We start from the raw sequence: 22,408 nt of genomic DNA on the forward strand, positions 1-22,408 counted from the left end.
GGTACTTATTAATATTAGAAGGAGGCTTATAGAGTGAAATAGCCTGCTGAAATCGCATGGTAAGTGGCTGCATGAATTAGGACACCAGCAGTGTGTGGCAGACAACAGGAAGTCCAACTCAAATCGCCCTAAGCAACAGAGGGTGTTTTTCAGCACGTATAACTGAAGCTCAGTGGAATGTGGCTTCAGGCAGGGTTTGATCAGGCTTTGGCACCGTTTCTCTGCTGTCCTCGCAGCTCCGCCTTCTCCAAGGATGGGCTCCATCTTTAGGTTGTCTTTCTTTGTGGCAGCCAATGGCTTCTACAGTTTGGAGCAGGGGTCATATGCCCACATCATACTGGCCAAAGGCAAAGAATATCACTTTAGATAGCTTCTGGAAGGAAAAAGAAGAAAACTTTTCCTTTCCTGAACCTCCTAGAAAATCATATCCCCAGTTTTCACTGGCTGTTCATATGCTCAGCCTGAGCCAACTATTAAAGCCGCCTGGAGCCACGTGCTCCATCCCAAAACCAAGTTAAATGCAAAAGTGACTTTTAGAATGATCCATGGAATATGATCTCTCTATTGCAACAACAAACCAAAGTCCTGTGATATGTGGATATACATTTGCATAAGCGAAAGTGAGAAAGAATGGAGGAGCTGAATGAATCCGTGTGGTTATATGGCAGGAAGAGGAGACCCTAGGATGTTGAAAGGAGGGACTCAAATACGTATTTGTATTCTATGATTTATTATAATGAGCTGGCGTTACTTTCAGCATGCAAATATTCAAGAATTTTAAGAGTGGGAGAAATGAAAGGAAACCACATAACAGCCACTCATATTCTAAGATTGCAGAATTCCCTCCCAAGGGTACTGCTGTGCTTGGAACTATACAGGTGTGGGGTGCAGAAACCACTCAGGTGTCCCACCTACTTGCACATACCTCACAGTCTAAAACAGGGCTTGAATTTACTTGTTTGTTAGTATTAGAACTGAGACAATGAAAGGGTGCAGGTGTGGACTGGCCCCAGCTGGGGATGGGATTGGAGCCACACCTTGGCAGGATAATGCTGCTAAGAGCAATGCTTATAGAAAATGCCCTAGTTGTTGTGTGTCAGTATGCTGTAACCATTTCTTGTGTATTAATTCTCTGACTCCTCCCAAGAGCCCTCTGAGATGGATATTTTGTTATCATCATCCTCATTTTACAGATGAGAAAACCGAGCCTCAGGGAGCTTATTTGCCCAAGGTCACACAGCTGTTAAACAACAAAGATAAGATCAAACCAAGGCAGCCTGGTTCAGAGTCCATGCACCCACCTACTGCACCACATTGCCTCTCTGCAGACTGGACCAAGGATGACTGAATGGGAGGGATGCTCACCCCAGCCCCAGAGGCTGGAGCAGGCTGGATATGTTCTAGGGAGGGATGACTGAATGGGAGGGATGCTCACCCCAGCCCCAGAGGCTGGAGCAGGCTGGATATATTCTAGGGATGCTCCTTGGGTGGGGATACTGTGTGTCTGGCCAGAAAGGGTTCCCAGCCAAGGCCTGGCTGGGTGACTGAGGATTCATCGACAAGCACCTGAAGAGTACTACTGAGTACCTTCTGCTGCATCTCACCCAGGGGTACTGGACAGAGCTTCTGGCAGAGCAGCTTGGTCACACATAGCTGCTGGCAGTTGAACCTGAGATTTGGGATTTGCACGTGACACTGATGATGCTTTTTCTGTCCACCAAGGCTGATCACATCAGGCACGCCTCTCCCATGAGCTTCTCAGCAGCGCTCTTTTGCCCCTGCTCTAACGGGGATCTGTCCATCTCTTGGAGGTGCCCGCTGGGTCCTCCCAGTGTCCCAGTTTTGCATAAGCCACCCACTCATGTATTTAAGCCCTACCATCCAAGCATATTTCTCTAATTTGGTGAAAATCCAACCATTTTCGTGTGATATGATCACAAATAGAAACGTGAGTACATTTATATCAGGTATTCAAGGGTCTCAGAGCTGGTTTTATTTTATTTTAAAATAATGTAGTGCTTTACAATTTTCAGAAGTTTCACATCCATGATTGCTTATAATCCCATAATAACACTTTTTAAATTTCCCCTAACCCACTCCAGAATTCTTGTCTGGAGAATTCCATGGACAGAGGAGCCTGATAGGTTACAGTCCATGGAGTCGCAAAGAGTCGAACACGACTGAGCGACTTCACTTCATTTTCTATATTACCCTTACCCCCTTCCCTCTCCCCACTGGTAATCACTAGTTTATTCTCTAGATCCGTGAGTCTGCTTCTTTTTTGTTTTATTCACCATTTTATTGTATGCTTTTAGATTCCTCATATATGTGATATCATACAGTATTTGTCTTTCTTTGTCAACTTATTTCGCTTAGCATAAGGCCCTCCAGGTCCATCCATGTTGCTTCAAAAGGCAAGTTTTCATTCTTTTTTTAAGGCTGAGTGGTATTCAGCCTTATATATATCTAAACCACATTCCCATTATATAGCTAACACACATCTTCTTTACCCCTTCACCTGATGATGGACAGAGCTGGTTTTATTGTAGGTTCCAAGATTCCCCAGAGAACCAATACTGACTATTTGGATTTTCCTCCTTCTCCCCTCCCACCTTCCTTCTGACACTTTCTTTTCTCCCTTTACCCCCATATCTCCTTGTCTCCTTCCTCCTTGTCCCTCTTCCTTCCCTCATAGGGTATTTGACACCCATGTCCCATCTGCTGCCATTACTTTAGTCTGGACGGAAAGTGGTTTCCACCCTCCAGCCCCCTGCCTACTCAGCTCATCAGTATCGTACTAAGGCCCCCACTGAGCAGAGCAGGTGGACAGCAGAACAAGGTGTCCTTGGGGCGTGAGTATCCTCTCTTTATGCCCCCTCCCTCACCTACTGTTTTCCTGAGAGAAGGAGTCTGGTCTCACGTGTCTCATTTATTTATCAGAAGCTTCCACTCTCTGGACCAGTGCCTCTAAACTTTAACATTTTTATTACATCCTCAATATAAATACATTTATTTATAAATACTATGCGTATACCACCAAAAAAGTTTTAAAACTTGTGCATAAAATCGACTTTTTCACCTTACATACTTATATATATATGTGTGTGTATACGTAATCTATTTTTTGGAGGGTGAGAATATTTGACTTCTACTCTCTTAGCAAATCTTAATTATACAATGAAGCATTATCGACTATAGTCACTATGTTTTGCATTATCCTTGAACGTTATTCATCTTAGAGTTGAAAGTTGGTATCCTTTTGCCAGCCTTTCCCTATTTCCCCCTCCTCTTAGCCCCTAGCAGCTACTTTTCTACTCTTGGTCTCTATAAGTTTTTTTTTTTTTTTAGATTCCATATACAAGTGAGACCATGTAGTATCTGTCCTTCTCTGTCTGACTTCTCACTTAGCATAATGCCCTCAAGGTCCAGCCTTATTGTCTCAAATGGCAGAATGTCCTTCTTTCTCAAGGCTGAGTAAATTCCATTGTATACACATACCACACCTTGATCCTTTGATGGACACTTAGGTTGCTTCCATGGCTTCAGTTCAGTCGCTCAGTCGTGTCCAACTCTTGTGACCCCATGGACTGCAGCACATCAGGCTTCCCTGGCCATCACCAACTCCCAGAGCTTGCTCAAACTCATGTCCATTGAGTTGGTGATGCGATCTAACCATCTCATCCTCTGTCATCCCCTTCTCCCACCTTCAATCTTTCCCAGCATCAGGGTCTTTTCTAATGAGTCAGTTCTTTGCATCAGGGGGCCAAAGTATTGGAGTTTCAGCTTCAGGATCAGTCCTTCCAACGAATAGTCAGGACTGATTTCCTTTAGGATTGACTTGTGATTATGATTCCACTTATTATTATGATTCCTTAGCTTGGCTACAGTCAATGATGCTGCCCAAAACAGATACTTCTAAAGTATCAGATAAATACAAATGTAAATGAAAAGTTCTAATATTTTCTTCCTGTACACCCCCCTTGCAGACCACACTGTTAAATCAGACAGGGAGATAACCCAGCTGCCTTTAGCTCTCGCTAACTGCTTTCTCTGATTCTCTGTCTCCAGGACACGTTCACATCACAGACTTCAACATAGCGACAGTCGTGAAAGGCGCAGAAAAGGCTTCCTCCATGGCCGGGACCAAGCCCTACATGGGTGAGTGTTCCAGGCCCCTCAGGCCTCAGCGTTCCTCTCCTGCTGCATCCCACCCCTCCCTCACCCCGCCTCCCACCCCCACACCAGACCCAGCTATGCTTTCTCACTCCTTTGGTCCTTACTCAAGCTGTCTGCCTTGCCAGGAAGACCTTCTCCTCCTCTGTTTTCTAGAGAACTCTTAGTCAGAAAGGATGGCTCCAGCTTAGGGAAAAACAAGTGACAAACCTTTCTTCTTCTTCATTAAAGTCCAGCAGTGTTGCCCGAATACAGTTTTGTTGTTGGTCATCGCAGGTCTGTATTCTTAAGTACACATTGCTCTTCCAGTGTAGTTTCGGGTTGGTTTTTCTGTAGGACTTTTGATGGAAATGTCATATTGCACCAAGTCTTTGTTATGAGGGCTTCCCAGGTGGCTTAGTGTTAAAGAACCTGCCTACCAATGCAGGAGACGTAAGAGATGTGGGTCTGATCCCTGGGTCGGGAAGATCTCCTGGAGGAGGGCATGAAAACCCACTTCAGTATTCTTGTCTGGAAAATCCCATGGACAGAAGAGCTTGGTGGGCTACAATCCATGGGGTCAGAGAGTCAGATGTGACTGAAGTGACTCAGCACACACACATCAGGTCTTAGTTGTGGGATATTTAGCTGCAGCATGCAGAATCTAGTTCTCCCACCAGAAATGAAACCCAGACCCCCTGCATTGGGAACATGGAGTCATAGCCACTGGACCACAAGGGAAGCTCCCAGAAATGTCTTTTGCTTTAATACACATTCTGTTCTTTTACTTTCTTTCCTTTGTTAAGGATCCCTATTATCTGAATGTTGGGTCTTCTTTGCCAATCCTCAACATTTGCCATTTTCAAATCTTTTGTCTTTCTTCCTATGTTCAAATTGTTTCTCAATTTTTTATCTTTCTCTTTATTTTAAAGCAATCTCTGTTGTGTTTATTTGCTTTGTGTGCTTTCTCGTGAAGTATTTATTTCTGAAATAATTTTCCTTTTGTTTCTAATGTTTTTCATGAGTCCTCTTATGAGATTGCTGAGTATTTAAATTACAATTTACATGTTCTTTCATGTCTTGCATAATTTTTAATGTCTATATTATTCATTCTTAATGTCTACATAATTATCAATTTCTGATGACAAACCATACCAAAACCTAGATGTTTAGAAAAATACCAATCTATTATTTATCATATCTGCCACTTAATTGCGGAGAAGGCAATGGCAACCCACTCCAGTACTCTTGCCTGGAAGATCCCATGGACGGAGGAGCCTGGTAGGCTGCAGTCCATGGGGTCGCTCAGAGTCGGACATGACTGAGCAACTTCACTTTCACTTTTCACTTTCATGCATTGGAGAAGGAAATGGCAACCCACTCCAGTGTTCTTGACTGGAGAATCCCAGGGACGGGGGAGCCTGGTGGGCTGCCGTCTGTGGGGTCGCACAGAGTCGGACACGACTGAAGCGATTTAGCAGCAGCAGCAGCCACTTAATTGAGTGGTTTTTCTGCTGATTTTGGCTAGGCCCACTCATTCCGCTGCTGGGCCAGCCAGGACACCTGAAATGAGCTGGCCTGTCTCTCTGCTTGTATTTTGAGGCTTGGGGGAACAACTTAGCTTTATAGTAAATGTTGCCCATGGTTTTTGCTTTAGCTTTTATCTGCTCTACCAGTGTTTATATGTGGATTGTGGAGATTCGAGAATTATGTCATCACATTTCCAGAATCGACTCCCTGTGTTATTCATCATTAGCTTAATAAATTACATACATGACGTTGGTAATAAATAATAGTAAAACAATTCTTTTTAGTATTTACTATGTGCCAGGAGTTCTATCCATAACCTTATTTAATCCTCATAAACATTTGTGCATACTGGGAAGGATTAGGGGCAGGAGGAGAAGGGGACGACAGAGGATGAGATGGCTGGATGGCATCATCGACTCGATGGACATGAGTTTGGGTAAGCTCTGGGAGTTGTTATTGGACAGGGAGGCCTGGCGTGCTGCGATTCATGGGGTCGCAAAGAGTCAGACATGACTGAGTGACTGAACTGAACTGAACTGAAGTCACTTCAGTCATATCCAACTCTTTGTGACCCTATGGACCATAGCCCGCCAGGTTCCTGTGTCCATGGGATTTTCCAGGCAAGAATACTGGAATGGGTTGCCATGCCCTCCTCCAAAGGATCTTCCAACCCGGGGATCAAACTCATGTGTCTTATATCTCCTGCATGTGCAGACAGGTTCTTTACCACTAGCGCCACCTGGGAAGACATTCATAAACATGAAGTAAGCACAATTATTTATTCCCATTTTTAGAGTTGAGAAAGTGGGTTGAGAGTTAGGTGACCTGCCCAGGTTGACATCAGGGGTGAGAGCAGAGCCAAGCCAGTGTGAACAGCATAGGGCATACATATGAGCGGATTGTCTACTTAAGAGTCCCCTTGGGATGCTGAATACAGACTCCAATACAACTTCCATTGTTGACAATCTTTCTGAAATCCCTTTCCAGAAGAATCCAGATCTGGGGCAGTTCTATCCAAGGAGGTCACTGCATTAAGATCCAACAGAGATCAGATGGGCAGGACTCAGAGATGCAGAATGGCAGTGAAGGGGTGGGGGTGGGGGCAAGCCTACCTCCAAGCCTCTGGGTCTAGCAGCAGAGTGGATTCCAGGGAGGCTCCCGTGCAGAGAACACCACAGGAGGGGCGAGTGCGAGGGATGGTGGGAAGGATGGACTTGAAGGTGAGGTGTCTGTAGGAACTTCCGGACATTCAGATGTACTCCAAGCATCTGGAGAGTGATGTGGACTCAGTCTGTGCATTGAGAGTCACCGTCATGGAGAAGCAGCAACGCCAAGGCAGTGGGTGAGAAAAGCACTGATTCTAAGCCCAGGAGCATCTTGCCCAAAGGGATAGGGAGAGGCCAGAAGAGTCATCATCTGCGGAGGGATGTGGAGGAGATGGGAGAAGAATCTCCCATTTGGAGCCGCCTCCATAATCCTATAGATTAGTTCCCACTGCCTTTAGGCTGTCTCCAAACAGCAAATTGATCTCTAGGAAATTGGGTTCTTGACTACTGGAGAAGTTCAAGACAACATTCTCCCAACACGGACCTTTCGGCTCCTGCTTTACCGCCATTCAGAGCAGACTTTGCTGGGCTGCCTCGGCTTCCCACTCCTGTCTGAGGTTCCTCCATCCTGGCTCTTAGCCTCTGGGAAAGCAGCCCCGTGGTGACCCAGCTGGCCACTCTCTACAGTGGCCCCACCTTCCGAAGGGAGAAGAAAGCCAACATGCATTGTGATCCCATCACATGTCTGTCATCATGTTTAATCCCCAGAAGATCCATGAAAGCTTTCTTTATCTCTCTCATTTTATCTAAGAATAACCTGAGGTCCAGAGAGGTTAATTAACCTACACTGAATCACACAGCTGCCACGGGATAGAGGCAGAATTTGAAGCCACATCTATATGGGTCTGAAGTCCCTGCTTTTTTTAAAAAAAATTTTTATTGAAATATAGTTGATTTATGATGTTATGTTAGTTTCAGGTATACAAGGAAGTGATTCAGTTACATATTGTTTTTAACATTCTCTTTCCTCCTAGGTTATTACAACATATTGAGTATAGTTCTCTTCATTATGTAGTAGGTCCTTGTTGGTTATCTATTTTATATATAGTAGTATGTATATGTTTATCCCAAACTCCTAATTTATCCTTCCCCCATTTCCCCTGGATAACCATAAGATTTTCGTGTCTATAAGTCTATTTCTGTTTTGTAAATAAGTTAATTTGTATCAGTTTTTTGGATTCCACATATAAGCAAAATCATATGGTATTTGTCTTTCTCTGTTGGGTTTATTTCACTTAGTTTGATAATCTCTAGGCCCATCAATGTTGCTGTAAATGACATTATTTCATTCTTTATGTGAAGTAATGTTCCATAGTGTATATATATACACACACACACACCCCTCATCTTGTTTGGGTTTCCCAGGTGGAGCTAGTGATAAAGAACCTACCTGCCAGTGCAGGAGACATGAGAGATGTGGGCTCGATCACTGGGTTGGGAGGATTCCCTGGAGGCGGGCTTGGCAACCCACTCCAGTATTCTTGCCTGGAGAATCCCAGGGAGAGAGGAGCCTGGCAGGCTATAGTCCATAGGGTCGCAAAGAGTCAGACACGATGGAAGCGACTTAGCACACACACACATCTTTATCCATTCGTTTGTTGATGGACCCTTGCCTCCAAAGTTCGTGCTTTTGCCACTGTACCAAGTTGCCATTTTGACACTGAGTTCTTGTATCAGAAAGCCACATTTCTCAGACAAGAGAAAAGTGTATTATCCCAGCTATACCTGGGATTCTGGACTTCTGGTGTCCTTCTAACTAAGGGATCTTCAGTACTGAATTAATGAACAAATGCGCAGGAGAGGTTTTTATGAGATTCAGAAAGCACAACTTATTTACCAAAAGGAAATAATTTCAGAGACCATGGGGGTTGGCAGTGCCAGGGAGTAGGTCAGTGGGGAAGATGGGGGTGAGGGGAAAACTCTCTCAATCAAGTCACATCCTGCAGTTCCCAGGGCTGTAAATTCCTGCTACCAAGCGGCAGCTTTATTGACTTCGTTCACTTGAGCTATTTGGTTCAAAGGCCCAATAACAAGTTCCCAGAATGTTCCAAAAATGCATTCAGGAAACGGGCTGATGAGTAAGCTCCCAAAGGTTGCTCACGAAGAATCAACCCAGACGAAACATTTGCATAGAGCTGAGATTTCATTAATTAAAAGAGCAGATGGAATTCACAAACAGAGGAAGAAAAAAACAAAACTCTCTGAAAGTGTCAGATTAGAAGTAAAAAATGTTCCAGCAGCAGTCCGGAGCTTCAGAGTTTATCCGTCTGAAATGAGATGAAGAACTGAGCATTCTTTCAGCAAACATGAAATGGGGCATTCCAGGGGTGCAGGGCTCAGAGTCAGGCACTGGGCCCCAGGGACTCAGCATCTCTGGGGCAGACAGCTGTGCAGGCCTGCATGTAAGCTGGTCCCTGTCAAGACAGACTCCCCAGAATGAGACCATCTGAGTTAGACTCACAGGGTGTGTTCACAGCTCACCTGCTGGGTGAGGGTAAGGAGAGCCCATTCCAGTCCATGCAAAGGCATGAAGGGAGTCACAAGATGGTGGTCTGGGAGACCCTAGCAGTCCCATTTCTTAATAGCTTTATACAATAAGAGGAGGTGGGAGGGAGAGACGAGACAGACCAAAGCACCAGGGTCTTGAATGCCACGATAAAGGTCATGGAACCAGCAGAAATGCCAATGCTGGATACGGTCATGATCAGACTCATGGGATCAGCCTCAGGGGTGAAGATGGAGAAGCAGATGGGTAACTGGGCTTGCCAGGAATGGGTCCCGATGAAGCATGGGCTTCAGCATGGGGCGGTTTGAGTGTCTTCTGCTTAGAGACTAGGTGAACTTAGACAAATCTCATTATTCAATATAAAGTACATGAAGCACCCAGCATGGTGAAGGGTAAACCACAGGACCCGACAGTGACTTCATCTGAGAAATGGGACTAACGGTTATGCAAGAATGGCAACCCACTCCAGTATTCTTGCCTGGAGAATTCCATGGACAGAAGAGCCTGGGGGGCTACAGTCCATGGGGTCACAAAAAGTTGAACATGACTGAGCGACTAACCTGCCTGATAGCTCAGATGATGAAAAATCCACCTGCAATGTGGGAGACCTGAGTTCGATCCCTGGGTTAGGAAGATCCCCTGGAGGAGGGCATGACAACCCACTCCAGTAATTCTTTCCCAGAGAATCCCCATGGACAGAGGAGCCTGGTGGGCTACAGTCCATGGGGTGGCAAAGAGTCGAACACTAACGACTAAGCACTAACTGACATTGAACTACTAAGCACACAGATCGACTGACACTTTCAATTGGCCTTAGTAGGTTGTTTGTGAGGATTTCATGACGTGACTGTGGAAGACAAGTACATGACATAAAGCCAAGTGTAGATACATCACACGGGTAGCTGACATTACTACTGTTATACCTGTCATTGTTATCCTTCAGATGCTTGATTAGTTGGTATACGTTAAGCCCCGGGAACCCAGAGCCAGATCTGACATTTCCTTGCCTTATGGAGCTTGCAGTCTAGTCAGGAAAACAGACTCAAAACAGATCCTAATTCACGGTTGCAGCTGGACTGGTTGGGAGTTGGGGGAGTGCCCTGGGGGACCATGGGGCTGGTCCTTCCCCAGTGAGCAAACACAGCTGGTTGTGGAGGTGCCATGGCCCATGGCCATGCTTGTGCTTTCCTGGTAGAAATGATGGAGGTTAAAAGAAGTGAAGTGTGCTGTCCCTGTGCCAGAGAAAGTGACAGAGTCAGCATTCAGACTCAGGTCAGTGAGGCTCCAAGACCCAGTATCTTTCCTGAGAACCAGCCAGTCATCCATCCATCCATCCATCCATTCATCCATCCAACAGGGATTTGTTGAGCACCTTTCACAAGCCATGCTGGGTTCTACAGGCTGAAAATACATCTGTGAACAAAATATTCCTGCCCTCATTGGTTTGGCTGTTTGTGAGAGAGACAATCACTTTACAAATCATCAAACCAATAAATATATAGTTTGAGATGTTTATTTTTGAGGAAGAATTTCCATGCAGCAAAATGCACTCTTTTAGTGTGTAATGCTGTGAATTTAGACGAACACGTACAGTCATGCAGACACCACCATAATGAAGACAGAGAAACAGTTAACCTCTAAAATTCTCTTATCTCAGTCCCTGGGAGCTAATGATCAGTACCCCTATAGCTTGGACTAGTCTAGAAAGTCATAATAACAGAGTCATATTGTCTATAACCTAGGGAATGTAACTTTTTTTACTCAGAATGCTGTGTTTGAGACTTAGCTATATTGTGTGGATCAGCAGTTTTCCTTTTGCTTGCTGAGTAGAACTCGTTTGGGTGAATGAAAGTGAAAGTAAAAGTCGCTCAGTCATGTCCACCTCTTTGCGATCCCATGGACTATACAGTCCATGGAACTCTGCAGGCCAGAATGCTGGAGTGGGTAGCCTTTCCCTTCTTCAGGGGATCTTCCCAACCCAGAGATCGAACCCAGGTCTCCCACATTGCAGGCAGATTCTTTACCAGCTGAGCCACAAGGGAAGCCCCAAATATACATCCAATATGTATATTGGATGAATATACATAATCAGTTTATCCATTCACCAGTTGTAGGGCATTTGATTTGTTCCCAGTTTTACAAAATTATAAATAAACTGTTTGCATACAAATTTTTATATGAACTTTAGTTTCTAGTTGTTCAGTTGCGAAGTCATGTCAGATTCTGTGATCCCATGGACTGAGGCACACCAGACTCCTCTGTCCTACACTATCTCCTGGAGTTTGCTCAAATTCATACCATTGAGTCGGTGATGCTATCTAACTATCCCATCCTCTGCCGCCCCCTTCTCCCTTTGCCTTCAATCTTTCCTAGAATCAGGGTCTTGTCCAATGAGTTAGCTCTTCACATCAGGTGGCCAAAGTATTGGAGCTTCAGCTTCAGCATCAGTTCTTCCAATGAATATTCAAGGTTGATTTCCTTTAGGATTGACTTAAGTTGCTACTTCTATAGAATAATTAGTTAGAAGTGGGATTCTTGGATCCTATATAAGTGTATGTTTAACTTTATAAGAAGCTGACAAACTGTTGAACATGTTTCATTTGCTTATTTGCCATCCATACACCTTCTTTGTGAAGTATGTGCTCACATCATTGCCCATTAATTTATTGGATTGTTTGGGTTTTATTATATATTCTGGTTATAAGTCCTTTACCAGACATGTTTGCAAATATTTTCACCAGTAGGTGGATTATCTTTCTATTACATTAATAGAGTCTTTTAAAAGGCAGATGTTTCAAATTCAAATAAAGTCCAATTTCTTTTTCATTTATTGATCATGTACTGGCTGTCATATCTAAGCATCTTTTCCTCCCTCACATAAGGTCGCAAAGATTTTATCCTTTGTTTTCTCATAGAAGTTTTATACTTTTTCATTTTATATTTAGAGCTATAGTCCATTTTGAGCTCACTTTCGAATATGATGTGAAGCTTCATTTATTTGCAAAGACTGTTCAGTTGTTCTATCCAGCACCATTTGTTGCAAAGACAGTTCTTTCTCTATTGCACTGGCCTTGCAACTTCATCAAAACTCAATTGACCGTAAATGCATGGGTCTATTTTCTGGATTCTCTTCTGTTGCATTGATCTATTTGTTTATGCTTTGGCCAATCTCATACTTTTCCGGTTGCTTCATAGAAATTCTTGAATCAGATAGTGAAAGTTCTTCAACTTTTTTCTTCTTTTCAAAATTATTTGGGCTGTTTCTATATCCTTTGTCTTTTCATATAAATTTTATCATAGAATCAGATTGCTGATTTCTACCAAAAAAAAAAAAAAGTCCTGCCGTCTTTCATTAGGATTACACTGAATCTATATGTCAGTTTAGAAAGACGTGACAACCTAACAATGTTGAGTCTTCCAATCCATGAAGGCAGAATCTCTCTCCATATGTTTAGATGGCCTTGGATTCTTTTATAGTGTTCAGCCTACCAGTCTTGCAAATATTTTGTTACAAGTAGACCTGTCTCGGGCTTCCCTCATAGCACAGTTGGTAAAGAATCCTCCTGCAGTGCAGAAGACCCCAGTTCGATTCCTGAGTCAGGAAGATCCGCTGGAGAAGGGATAGGCTACCCACTCCAGTATTCTTGGGCTTCCCTTGTGGCTCAGCCACTGTATAGTTTATGGAGTCACAAAGAGTCGGACACGACTGAGCAACCTTCACTCACTCACTCACTCAGACCTGTCTTATGAATTCTGGATGCTATCCAAATGGTGTATTTTTTTAAAATTCAGTTCCCAATCATTCATTGCTAATCTTTAGAGACATAATTGAATTTTGTGTGTTGACCTGATATCCTGTAATTTTGCTAAATTCACTTATCAGTTTCAGCAGCTGTTTTAGTAAATTCTTTGAATTTTCTATGTAGGCAGTAAAGGCAGTTTTACCTTCTCCTGTCCAATCTGCATGCCTTTCTTGTCTTATTGCCCTGTCTAGAACATTTACACTTGGTCTTGATCCTGATTTTCGTCATAAATCAATTAGTTGTGGGGTTTTTGTTTGTTTGTTTTACTGCTAGATATGATATTAGCTATAAGTTTTATGTAGTTGCTTTTCATCAGATTAAGGAAATTTCCTTGTATTTCTAATTTTCTAAGTTTTTAAAAATCATAAATGAATGTCAAATTTTGTCAAATATCTTTTCTGTGACTATTAAGATATTCATATGGTTTCTCTTCCACAGTCCCTTGAAATACAATTATTTATTTTAGAATAGTGAACAAGCCTTCTATTCCCAGAGTATCCCACATGGTCATAATGTATTTTCCTTTTTATATAATGCTATAATCAATTTGCTGATATCTCATTTACGATATTTACATCTAGGTTCATGGGGAATATTTAAAGTCTTCCTGTAACTTTCTTATGTAGTTTTCGTATCAGAGGAATACTGGCAATGTAAGTTGGAAAATGTTCCCTCCTTCTCTACTTTGTGGGAAAACTTGTGGAGAACTGCTATTATTTTTAACATATTTGATTGAATTGACCACCGAAGCCGCTTGGGCATGCGGTTCTTTGCAGGAAAGTTTTTAACTATGAATTTCATTTCTTTAATAGGCTTGATCAATTCTGTCCATCTGTTTTTTCCTTAAGTAAGAAAAACCACGTAAATCTTAAGTAAGATTTGGTCATTTATGTTTCAAGAAATTTCTGTTTCATTTCACTTTTCATATATTTGGGTTATAGTTATTTGTAAAACTCATTATTATCCTTGTAATGAGTAATCTACACTCATTCTGCAGGAATATTCCCATTTTCTCTCCTGAATTGGTAATTTGGGTTTCCTCTAAAGTTTTCCTAGTCATTTTGGCTAGAAGTTTATCAGATTTATTGATCTTTTTAAAGCATCAGTTTTTAACCTTCATTGATTTATCTTCATTATTCTATTTTCTACTTTACTGATTTGTGTTCTTACCTTTATTAGTATCTTCCTTCTGCTTACTTTAATTTGGGTTAAATTTGTTCTACTTATTCCAGTCTTTCTTAAGGTGGGAATTTACTTATTCCAGTCTTTCTTAAGGTGGGGATTTAGGTCTTTGATTTGCAAATTGTCTTTTATTTTTTTTTTCCCATATGAGCCTTTAATGCTACCAGTTCTAAGTCCAGCTTTAGCATCTCTCACAGATTTTGATATATTTTCATTTTCATTCAGTTACAAACATTTTCTAACTTCCCTATGGCGTTCTCATTGGTCGTGGGTTATATAGATGTGTATTCTGTAATTTCCAACAATATTTAGGAATTTTTCAAGTATCTTTTTGTTATCCCTGTTAATTCCATGAGGGCTTCCCTTGTGGCTCAGCTGGTAAAGAATCCTCCTGCAATGCAGGAGACCTGGGTTCGGTCCCTAGGTTGGGAAGATCCTCTGAAGAAGGGAAAGGCTACCCACGCTGGTATTCTGGCCTGGAAAATTCCATGGACTGTATAGTCCATGGGCTTGCAAAGAGTCGGACACGACTGAGCAACTTTCACTGAGCAACTTTCATAATTCCATGATGGTCAGCGAAATACCCTATACAATTTCTGTTTTTCTAATAGGTGTAGTTTGTTTTATGACCTAGAAATTGCATGCATGTGTGCTAAGTCCCTTCAGTCATGTCCAACTCTTTGAGAGCCTATGGACTATAGTCTGCCAGGCTCCTCTGTCCATGGGATTTTCCAGGCAAGAATACTGGAGTGGATTGCCATGCCCTCCTCCAGGGAATCTTCCTGACCCAGGGATCAAACCTGCATCTCTTATGTCTCCTGCATTGGCAGGTGGGTTCTTTACCACTAGTGCCACCTGGGAAGCTCCAGAAATGGCCTGTCTTGGTAAATATTCCATGTTTACTTGCAAAGAATGTATATGTTCTTGTTTGGTCATGTATTCCATAAATAAATGTCAGCTTCCTTATAAATATCAGTTAAGTCAAGTTGTCTGATATTGTTGTTCTGGTCTTCTATATATTCTTATTGATTTTATGTCTACTTGTTATATCACTTACTAAGAGAAGTGTGTTAAAATCCCCAACCATAATTTTAGATCTGTCGAATTTTTTTCTTGCATTTCAGTCTCACGCGTTTTGATGCTCTGTTTTAAGATGCATACTCATTTAAGATTATTCCATCTTCTTGATAAATTGCCTCATGTATCATTGTATAATGTCCTTCTTGCTCCTGTTCTGAAGTCTACTTTGTCCAAAATTAATGTAGCTGCTTCAGCTTTCCTTTGGTCAGTGTTTACACAGTACAACCAGTGGTGTGCTAGAAAATGTGTAGCAACTAGCACTCTGGTAAAGAAGAAATAAAGCCCTGATTTGTTGAACTGTTGATTTTCGTGATGGAAGTACTCCACCATGGCTGATTCCAAGTTACCAATGTGACATAATCCAACACAGAATGGGGAAGAAATGCTAGTGTTGCACTATGAGCTAGCATCAGCCTGTTCTAGCATGCCTTTTTGACTAGGTCTTTTCCATCTACTTATTTTTAAACTGTCTGCATCTCTATATTTTATTTTATTTTATTATTTATTTATTTTTTCAAAAATCACAATTTATTTATGAGATAAGGGCAGTTAATTTTTCTTTTTTTATCTTATTGAATTAGTTTATTTATCTATTTTTTAACTTTACAATATTGTATTGGTTTTGCCATACATTGACATGAATCCACCATGGGTGTACATGTGTTCCCCTTTCAGGATCTATATTTTAAATACATGTTTTGAAGTCAGTCTTGTTTATCTAGTCTAACAGTCTCTTTCCATTGATATTGCAACCATTTTTATGCTTAATATAATTATTGACATGGTTGGATTTAAATCAGTCACCTCGCTTTTTCTTCTATTTGTTCCATTTGGGTTTTGTTCCTCTTTTTCTGCCTTATTTTGAGTTAGTTGATTGTTACTTGGGAAGCCCATTTATGATTTAGTTTTAATTTCTCTATTGGCTCAGTATTTGTCTATTTTTCCATTTAGAGGCTGCTGTATATTTATAATATACATCTTCAGTTAATCAGAATCTACCTTGAAATATACCACTTCATGTGTAATATGAGAATATTAACATGTTCCCTATTCCTCCCATCATCTTTTATTTTATTGTGCTATAAGTACATAATTGATTTTGTTTTTGCTTCAGAGGATCAATTATAATTTGTAGTAGATAAAATTTTCAAAAGCTAATTTTTATATTAACTTCTTTTTATCCATTTCTAATATACTTTATTTTCACGTGTAGCTTCAATTTCTATTGGGTATCATATTTACTTGATCTGACAAACTTCCTTGAACAATTCTTACAGTGAAAGTCTACTGGTAATAAATTCTTTCATTTTTATATTTGTTGAAAAAAACATTTCAAAAAGATATTTTAACAGAATTGTTTGTTGACAGTCTTTTTCTCTTTCAGCATGTAAATACGTTACATGTATTTACATGTTTGAATCAATTCTAACAACAAATCTGCTGTGATACCCACCCTCGTTTCTGCATAGGTGATATGGCACTGTCTTCAAGATTTTCCCGTTATCTTTGGTTTTTGATAGATGTGCCTAAGTGTGTTGCTGTTTTTTCCTTTGTGGTGTTTATCCTAGTTGGTGTTCTCTGAGCTTCTTGGATATTTAGGGGTTTTTTTATTTTTGTTTTTGGGAGGTAAGAAATGCTTTATTTTTAGTTGTCAGCAAGTAAGGAGAACACCAGGGATCTCTCCCAAAGCAGTGTCTCTCCAAACAGCCAAATTGGGGAAGTTTTAAACTGAGGGTGCATGCATATTCATGAAGGAGTTTGGGTGGCTGACAGAGTTGAGTGTGTGGTTTAGTCTCCTGCCCTGTACCAGCCTTTGTCATGAGTACCAGTGAGCATATGTAGAAAGGAGTCTGTGAGTGGTAAATTCCCCTTCAATCCGGACAAACAGTGGTTCTATTCTCTCACTTAGGCCCATACACAACCTTCAGCAATTCAGTTAAATTAAGCATCTTAACTGGTCTTCTTACTCTCTTCTATGGCAGCCCTATCTTCTTCCCTTGTTCTTTCCAAGGTAAGCTAGTATTCACATCCCAACTCTTCTTGGAGATGTCTGTCTTTCCTTGGGTTTCAGACTAGTTGGGTTCAAGGAAAATTATGATTTTGTAGGTGGTCAAGCTTTTACTCATTGTTAGGCTCAGAGTGACTATTTCCAATTCTTACATTTTAAACAGAAACAGAATTGTTTGAGGTCTTTATAAGAATTATGTGGGAGAAAGACAGGTGCTGATGAGACAGATGGATTAGATTGGAGGGGTCAGGGTAACACTGATGAGGATGTGAACTTTCAGCTGGGTTCTAAACGACATATAGATGTTGTGCAGTGCAAAAGGTGAAAAAGCATTGCAGGAAATGGAATTGCATTTTCCTAGACCTTGAGGCAAAAAGGAGCTTGTCACATAGAAAGAACTAGAGGGAAGCTAGGTTGGCCTGGAAGAAGGCAATGGCACCCCGCTCCAGTACTCTTGCCTGGAAAATCCCATGGACGGAGGAGCCTGGTAGGCTGCAATCCATGGGGTTGAGAAGAGTCAAACACGGCTGAGTGACTTCACTTTCACTTTTCACTTTTATGCATTGGAGAAGGAAATGGCAACCCACTCCAGTGTTCTTGCCTGGAGAATCCCAGGGACAGAGGAGCCTGTTGGGCTGCCGTCTATGGGGTCGCACAGAGTTGGACACGACTGACGCGACGCAGCAGCATCAGCAGCAGCAGCAGCAGGTTGGCCTGACAAAGTAGGCAGGGAGAGGGAGGCTGGAGACATGGCGGGGCCAGATCGTGTGGTTCTTGTATACCCACCAAAGCTTTTGACAGTGTGAAATTTCAATGAACAATATTGGCCTCAGATAAACAGGGAATCTTGGAACCCTTTAAGAAAGCATCACTGTCTAAATGAACTTAATCAGCCTGACATGCCATTTGGATGTTTATTCCCTGTTTCACATATTGACTGTAAAATGCACTGGATTCCAATCCTGTGCTTTCAGTTAGCACTTTCCATCATTCTCTAGAAAACTTTCCAAAGGTCTTTTTTGTTAATCTGCTACTTTAATCTGATACATTTCACATGAAGTAGACTTCTGCTAGACATCATTTATTTCTGTACCTCGTCATAACCTCAGATATGCAGATGATACCACCCTAATGGAAAAAAGCGAAGAGAAATTAAAGAACCTCTTGATGAAGGTGAAAGAGGAGAATGAAAAAGCTGGCTTAAAACTCATCATTCAAAAAGTGATTCAAAAAATGAAGATCATGGCATCCGATCCCATCACTTCATGGCAAATAGATGGGGAAACAGTGGAAACAGTGACAGACTTTATTTTCTTGGGCTCCAAAATCACTGCAGATGGTGACTGTAACCATGAAATTAAAAGACACTTGCTCCTTGGAAGAAAAACTATGACAAACCTAGACAGTGTATTAGAAAGCAGAGACGTTACTTTGCCAACAAAGGTCTGTCTAGTCAAAGCTATGGTTTTTCCAGTAGTCATGTACAGATGTGAGAGCTGGATAATAAAAAAAGGCTGAGCACCAAAGAATTGATGCCTTCTAACTGAGGTGCTGGAGAAGACTCTTGACAGTCCCTTGCACTGCAAGGAGATCAAACCAGTCAATCCTAAAAGAAATCAACCCTGAATATTCACTGAAAGAGCTGATGCTGAAGCTGAAGCTGAAGCTCCAATACTTCGGCCACCTGATGTGAAGAACTGACTCATTGGAAAAGACCCTGATGCTGGGAAAGATTGAAGACAGGAGGAGAACAGACGGCAGAGGGCGAGATGTTTGGATGTCATCACCGACTCAATGGACATGAGTTTGAGCAAACTCTGGGAGATAGTGAAGGACAGGAAAGCCTGGCATGCTGCAGTCCGTGAGGTCGCAAAGAGTCAGACATGACTGACAACTAAACAACAACATCAGACCTTCTGTATTTACTCAGCCAGTTAAGCTTCCCCTGCTTTTCCTCTTATGCAGACAGGTGAGATCCTACTGGTCCACACTGGAGCAGTGTCTTACATACTTTAATGAAACCAGTTTTCTGTTGCTATTAATACTATTTGTGTCACCAAATGAAAAGAAATTATCAGATTGATGCAGCAGTTTCATTTCATCGCAAATTAATATGTGTGTGACACCTGATTTCATCTGCAAGGTAAAAAGCCAAAGGAACATGAATTACCCTAAGGGATGCAGACAGAGGCCAATCATCCTGCTTATCTCTGCTTTTCACAGCTTTTCTGCAAACTCTAATCAAAGAATGATGATGGAACTCTGAATCATCTGGGGACATGTACAACATGTACATCCGTTAGTTGGTCTTTCATTTATGGATATATTTCATTTCTCATTTGGTGATGAATTGATACAATAATTATCTCATATCTATTTGGAATTTGCTCTGCATCAGTCCTTGTTCTAAATGACTCCCATATTTTATCTCGATATGGGATAGAGGCTATTATTATCTCAGGGCATCTGAGACATATGCAGAAGCTAAGTGCTTGTCCAGTGATAAACAGCAAAGGTGGTCACTGAGATTCAAAGCCAGGATTCTGTGACTTCAACCTCTTTGCTATTCTGTTACCTTGAGCATCTCTGTCTAGACCAGCTTCATGCTAATCCCTGAGGTTTTGACCCTGACTTAGTCATATCCTTGTTCAAAGAGCTCACAGTCCAGTGAGGGCAATGGGCATGTATATCCTTAATTACAATATGCCCTGATCAGTGCTGTAGGAGATGAACAGACAAGGGTTTGGTAAGAATCCAGAATAGTGATGTTCTAGCCAGGAGAGGGGAAAAGAAGGGAACTGAGGATCAGGAAGGGACCTGATGAACATTCCACAGTGGGTGTAAAATTTGGTCTGGGTTTTGAAGTATAAATAGGAGTTCATGATTATAAAAATTGGGTAACGATTATCAGGCAAGTCATTGAAGATTAAAAATAAAGCATGTCCTGGTTTTTCATGTTGGCAGGTACTCAGTTGCTCAGTCATGTCTGACTCTTGCTGACTCATGCCTGACTCTGTAGCCCTCCAGGCTCCTCTGCCCTTGAAATTCTCCAGGCAAGAACACTGGAGTGGGTTACACAACAGGCATAATAAAGACAGCAGCCAAAATATGAGGAAGCTGAAACCTAATTTTTAAGAATTTTTTCATGCTAAGAAGTTTGACCTTTATTCTACAGTAAATAGAAACATTTGGAGTGATTTTAATTAAGTGATTTGAACATATGAATGATAATAAAACAATGTTAGATTGCATTTATAGAGCACTTTGTGCTCAATAAATACATACAGAACTTCATTTTTTTCTTAATAACATGATGTGGCAGATATAGTTGTTCCTTTTTACAGATGAGGAAAATTGAGGCAAAAAATAACAGGTCAGACAGCTTGCTTGAGGCTGTCATGGCAGCAAGCCTAGCCTGAATCATCGCCACATTCACACTTTCTGTCTCTTTGTTTCATTGATTCTACTGACTTAGAAAAGTGTTGCAGGAGCAGGTGGGTGGGATTAAACAGCCCCAGGCTAGGGTGCATGAGGCGCTGTCATTAGTCCAGACAGTGATGAAAGAGGATCAGAGAGAAGAGAAAAATTCTGGAAGGAAAAAAGATGAATCAAGAGTTAATCAAATGATCAAAGCATGGGCTTCCCAGGTGGTGCTAATGGTAAAGAATCTACCTGTTAGTGCAGGAAACACAAGAGATGCAGGTTCAATCCCTGGATCGGGAAGATCTCCTGGAGTAGGAAATGGCATCCCGTTGCAGTAATCTTGCCTGGAAAATTACATGGACAGAGGAACCTGGCAGGCTACAGTATGTAGGGTTGCAAAGAGTCAGACATACCTGAGCGACTGAGCACACATCAAAGTGTAGACTGATTTCTGACTCTTGCAACTGAGCAGACCATCGGCAGAGACTGAGAACCCAGGAGAAGGGGCAGTTGGAGAGGGGGATTTGGCTTGGACATAGTAAGAATGCCATGCCTGTGGGGCTTCTGGGTGGAGGTGTCCAGATCTGGCCATTCTGCCGGCTGGGATGTGCAAACAGAAGTAAGGCTCAGTGGACAGGAGGCCTGGGCTCTGGTCCCAGCTGGTCTGGAAGCCATGGAATGCCTCCAATAGGCTTCAGCTTCCTCACCTACAAAGTGTAGGGGAGAAAGGAAATGACCTTGAAGGTCCCCTCTAAGCTGAAATGTGGTAGTTCTATGTTCCCAGTCCAGAAGGACACAATTACCTGTGGATGCCAATCCTGGAAGCCAGTTAGCCTGTAAGCTAGACATTGAATAGCATGTCACACTCCACTGCAGCAATCAAAGCCTTCAGGAATATTCATAGAGCTAAAGCAGCAGGCTAATAATTATAACTTAGGAGGTTTCTGGGAGTTTTTCCATATTTTTAGTCTAATGAGGAAGTAACTCTGCGTGGTGAGCCGAAGGTGGCAAAACCCATCAAAGGCATATTTTCATTGCCTTGTGGCGATCTCTTTCAGTCGACACCCCAAGTACTTGCTTTTCTGGAAGGCCAATTCTCTGATGCCCCTTGGAATCCAGACTCACTTTCCATTTAAAACCTGCATTGGCAGAATTGCTCAGCTGCTGCTAGAAATGGATGATGGGTGGTGGGGCTGATCTTTCCGTGCCACTGGGTTATGCTGGAGAAGCTGCTTCCATGGAGCCCAGTGTCCACCCGGGGTATTCATTCGTGGGCTCACAAGTATCCACAGAGCATGCAGCATGTACTGGGCACAGTGAAGGACCCTGAGGATGTAGCAAGGAAGGCTGCTGCCAGGGAATTGTGATTCAAGAGCCACTTTTATTAATGTGCATGTTTACGGCAAAATACACATTATTTTCTTCTGGATTGTCAAAACCTTGATTTCCTAAATTTAGAATTACTGGGCATTCATAAACATTCTTGATTTTGGTTCCAATTGAATTCACAGATTTAATGCGTTGACTTTGGAGAGATTTTGTACTATAAGACTTGTAAAGTACATACATATATATGTATGTATATATATATATATACTACATGCTAAGTCATTTCAGT

General features: G+C 41.9%; 1 protein-coding gene across 6 annotated transcripts in view; it reads left to right on the forward strand.

The window, feature by feature from the left end:
• STK32B (serine/threonine kinase 32B) overlaps positions 1–22,408 on the forward strand; it is a 375,768-nt gene that overhangs the window by 307,055 nt on the left and 46,305 nt on the right. For 5 of the 6 annotated variants that reach the window (XM_081489845.1, XM_081489748.1, XM_081490036.1 and 2 more), the window contains one exon: positions 4,069–4,158. The exons of the other annotated variant lie outside the window; for it this stretch is intronic. In XM_081489845.1, the coding sequence (XP_081345971.1) occupies positions 4,069–4,158 (90 nt within the window). The remainder of the gene's footprint in view (positions 1–4,068; positions 4,159–22,408) is intronic. 6 annotated transcript variants of the gene reach the window in all.

This window comes from Giraffa tippelskirchi, chromosome 1 (genome assembly GCF_054371585.1).
Source record: "Giraffa tippelskirchi isolate mGirTip1 chromosome 1, T2T-mGirTip1v1.2.pri, whole genome shotgun sequence".
Taxonomy (NCBI): domain Eukaryota; kingdom Metazoa; phylum Chordata; class Mammalia; order Artiodactyla; family Giraffidae; genus Giraffa; species Giraffa tippelskirchi.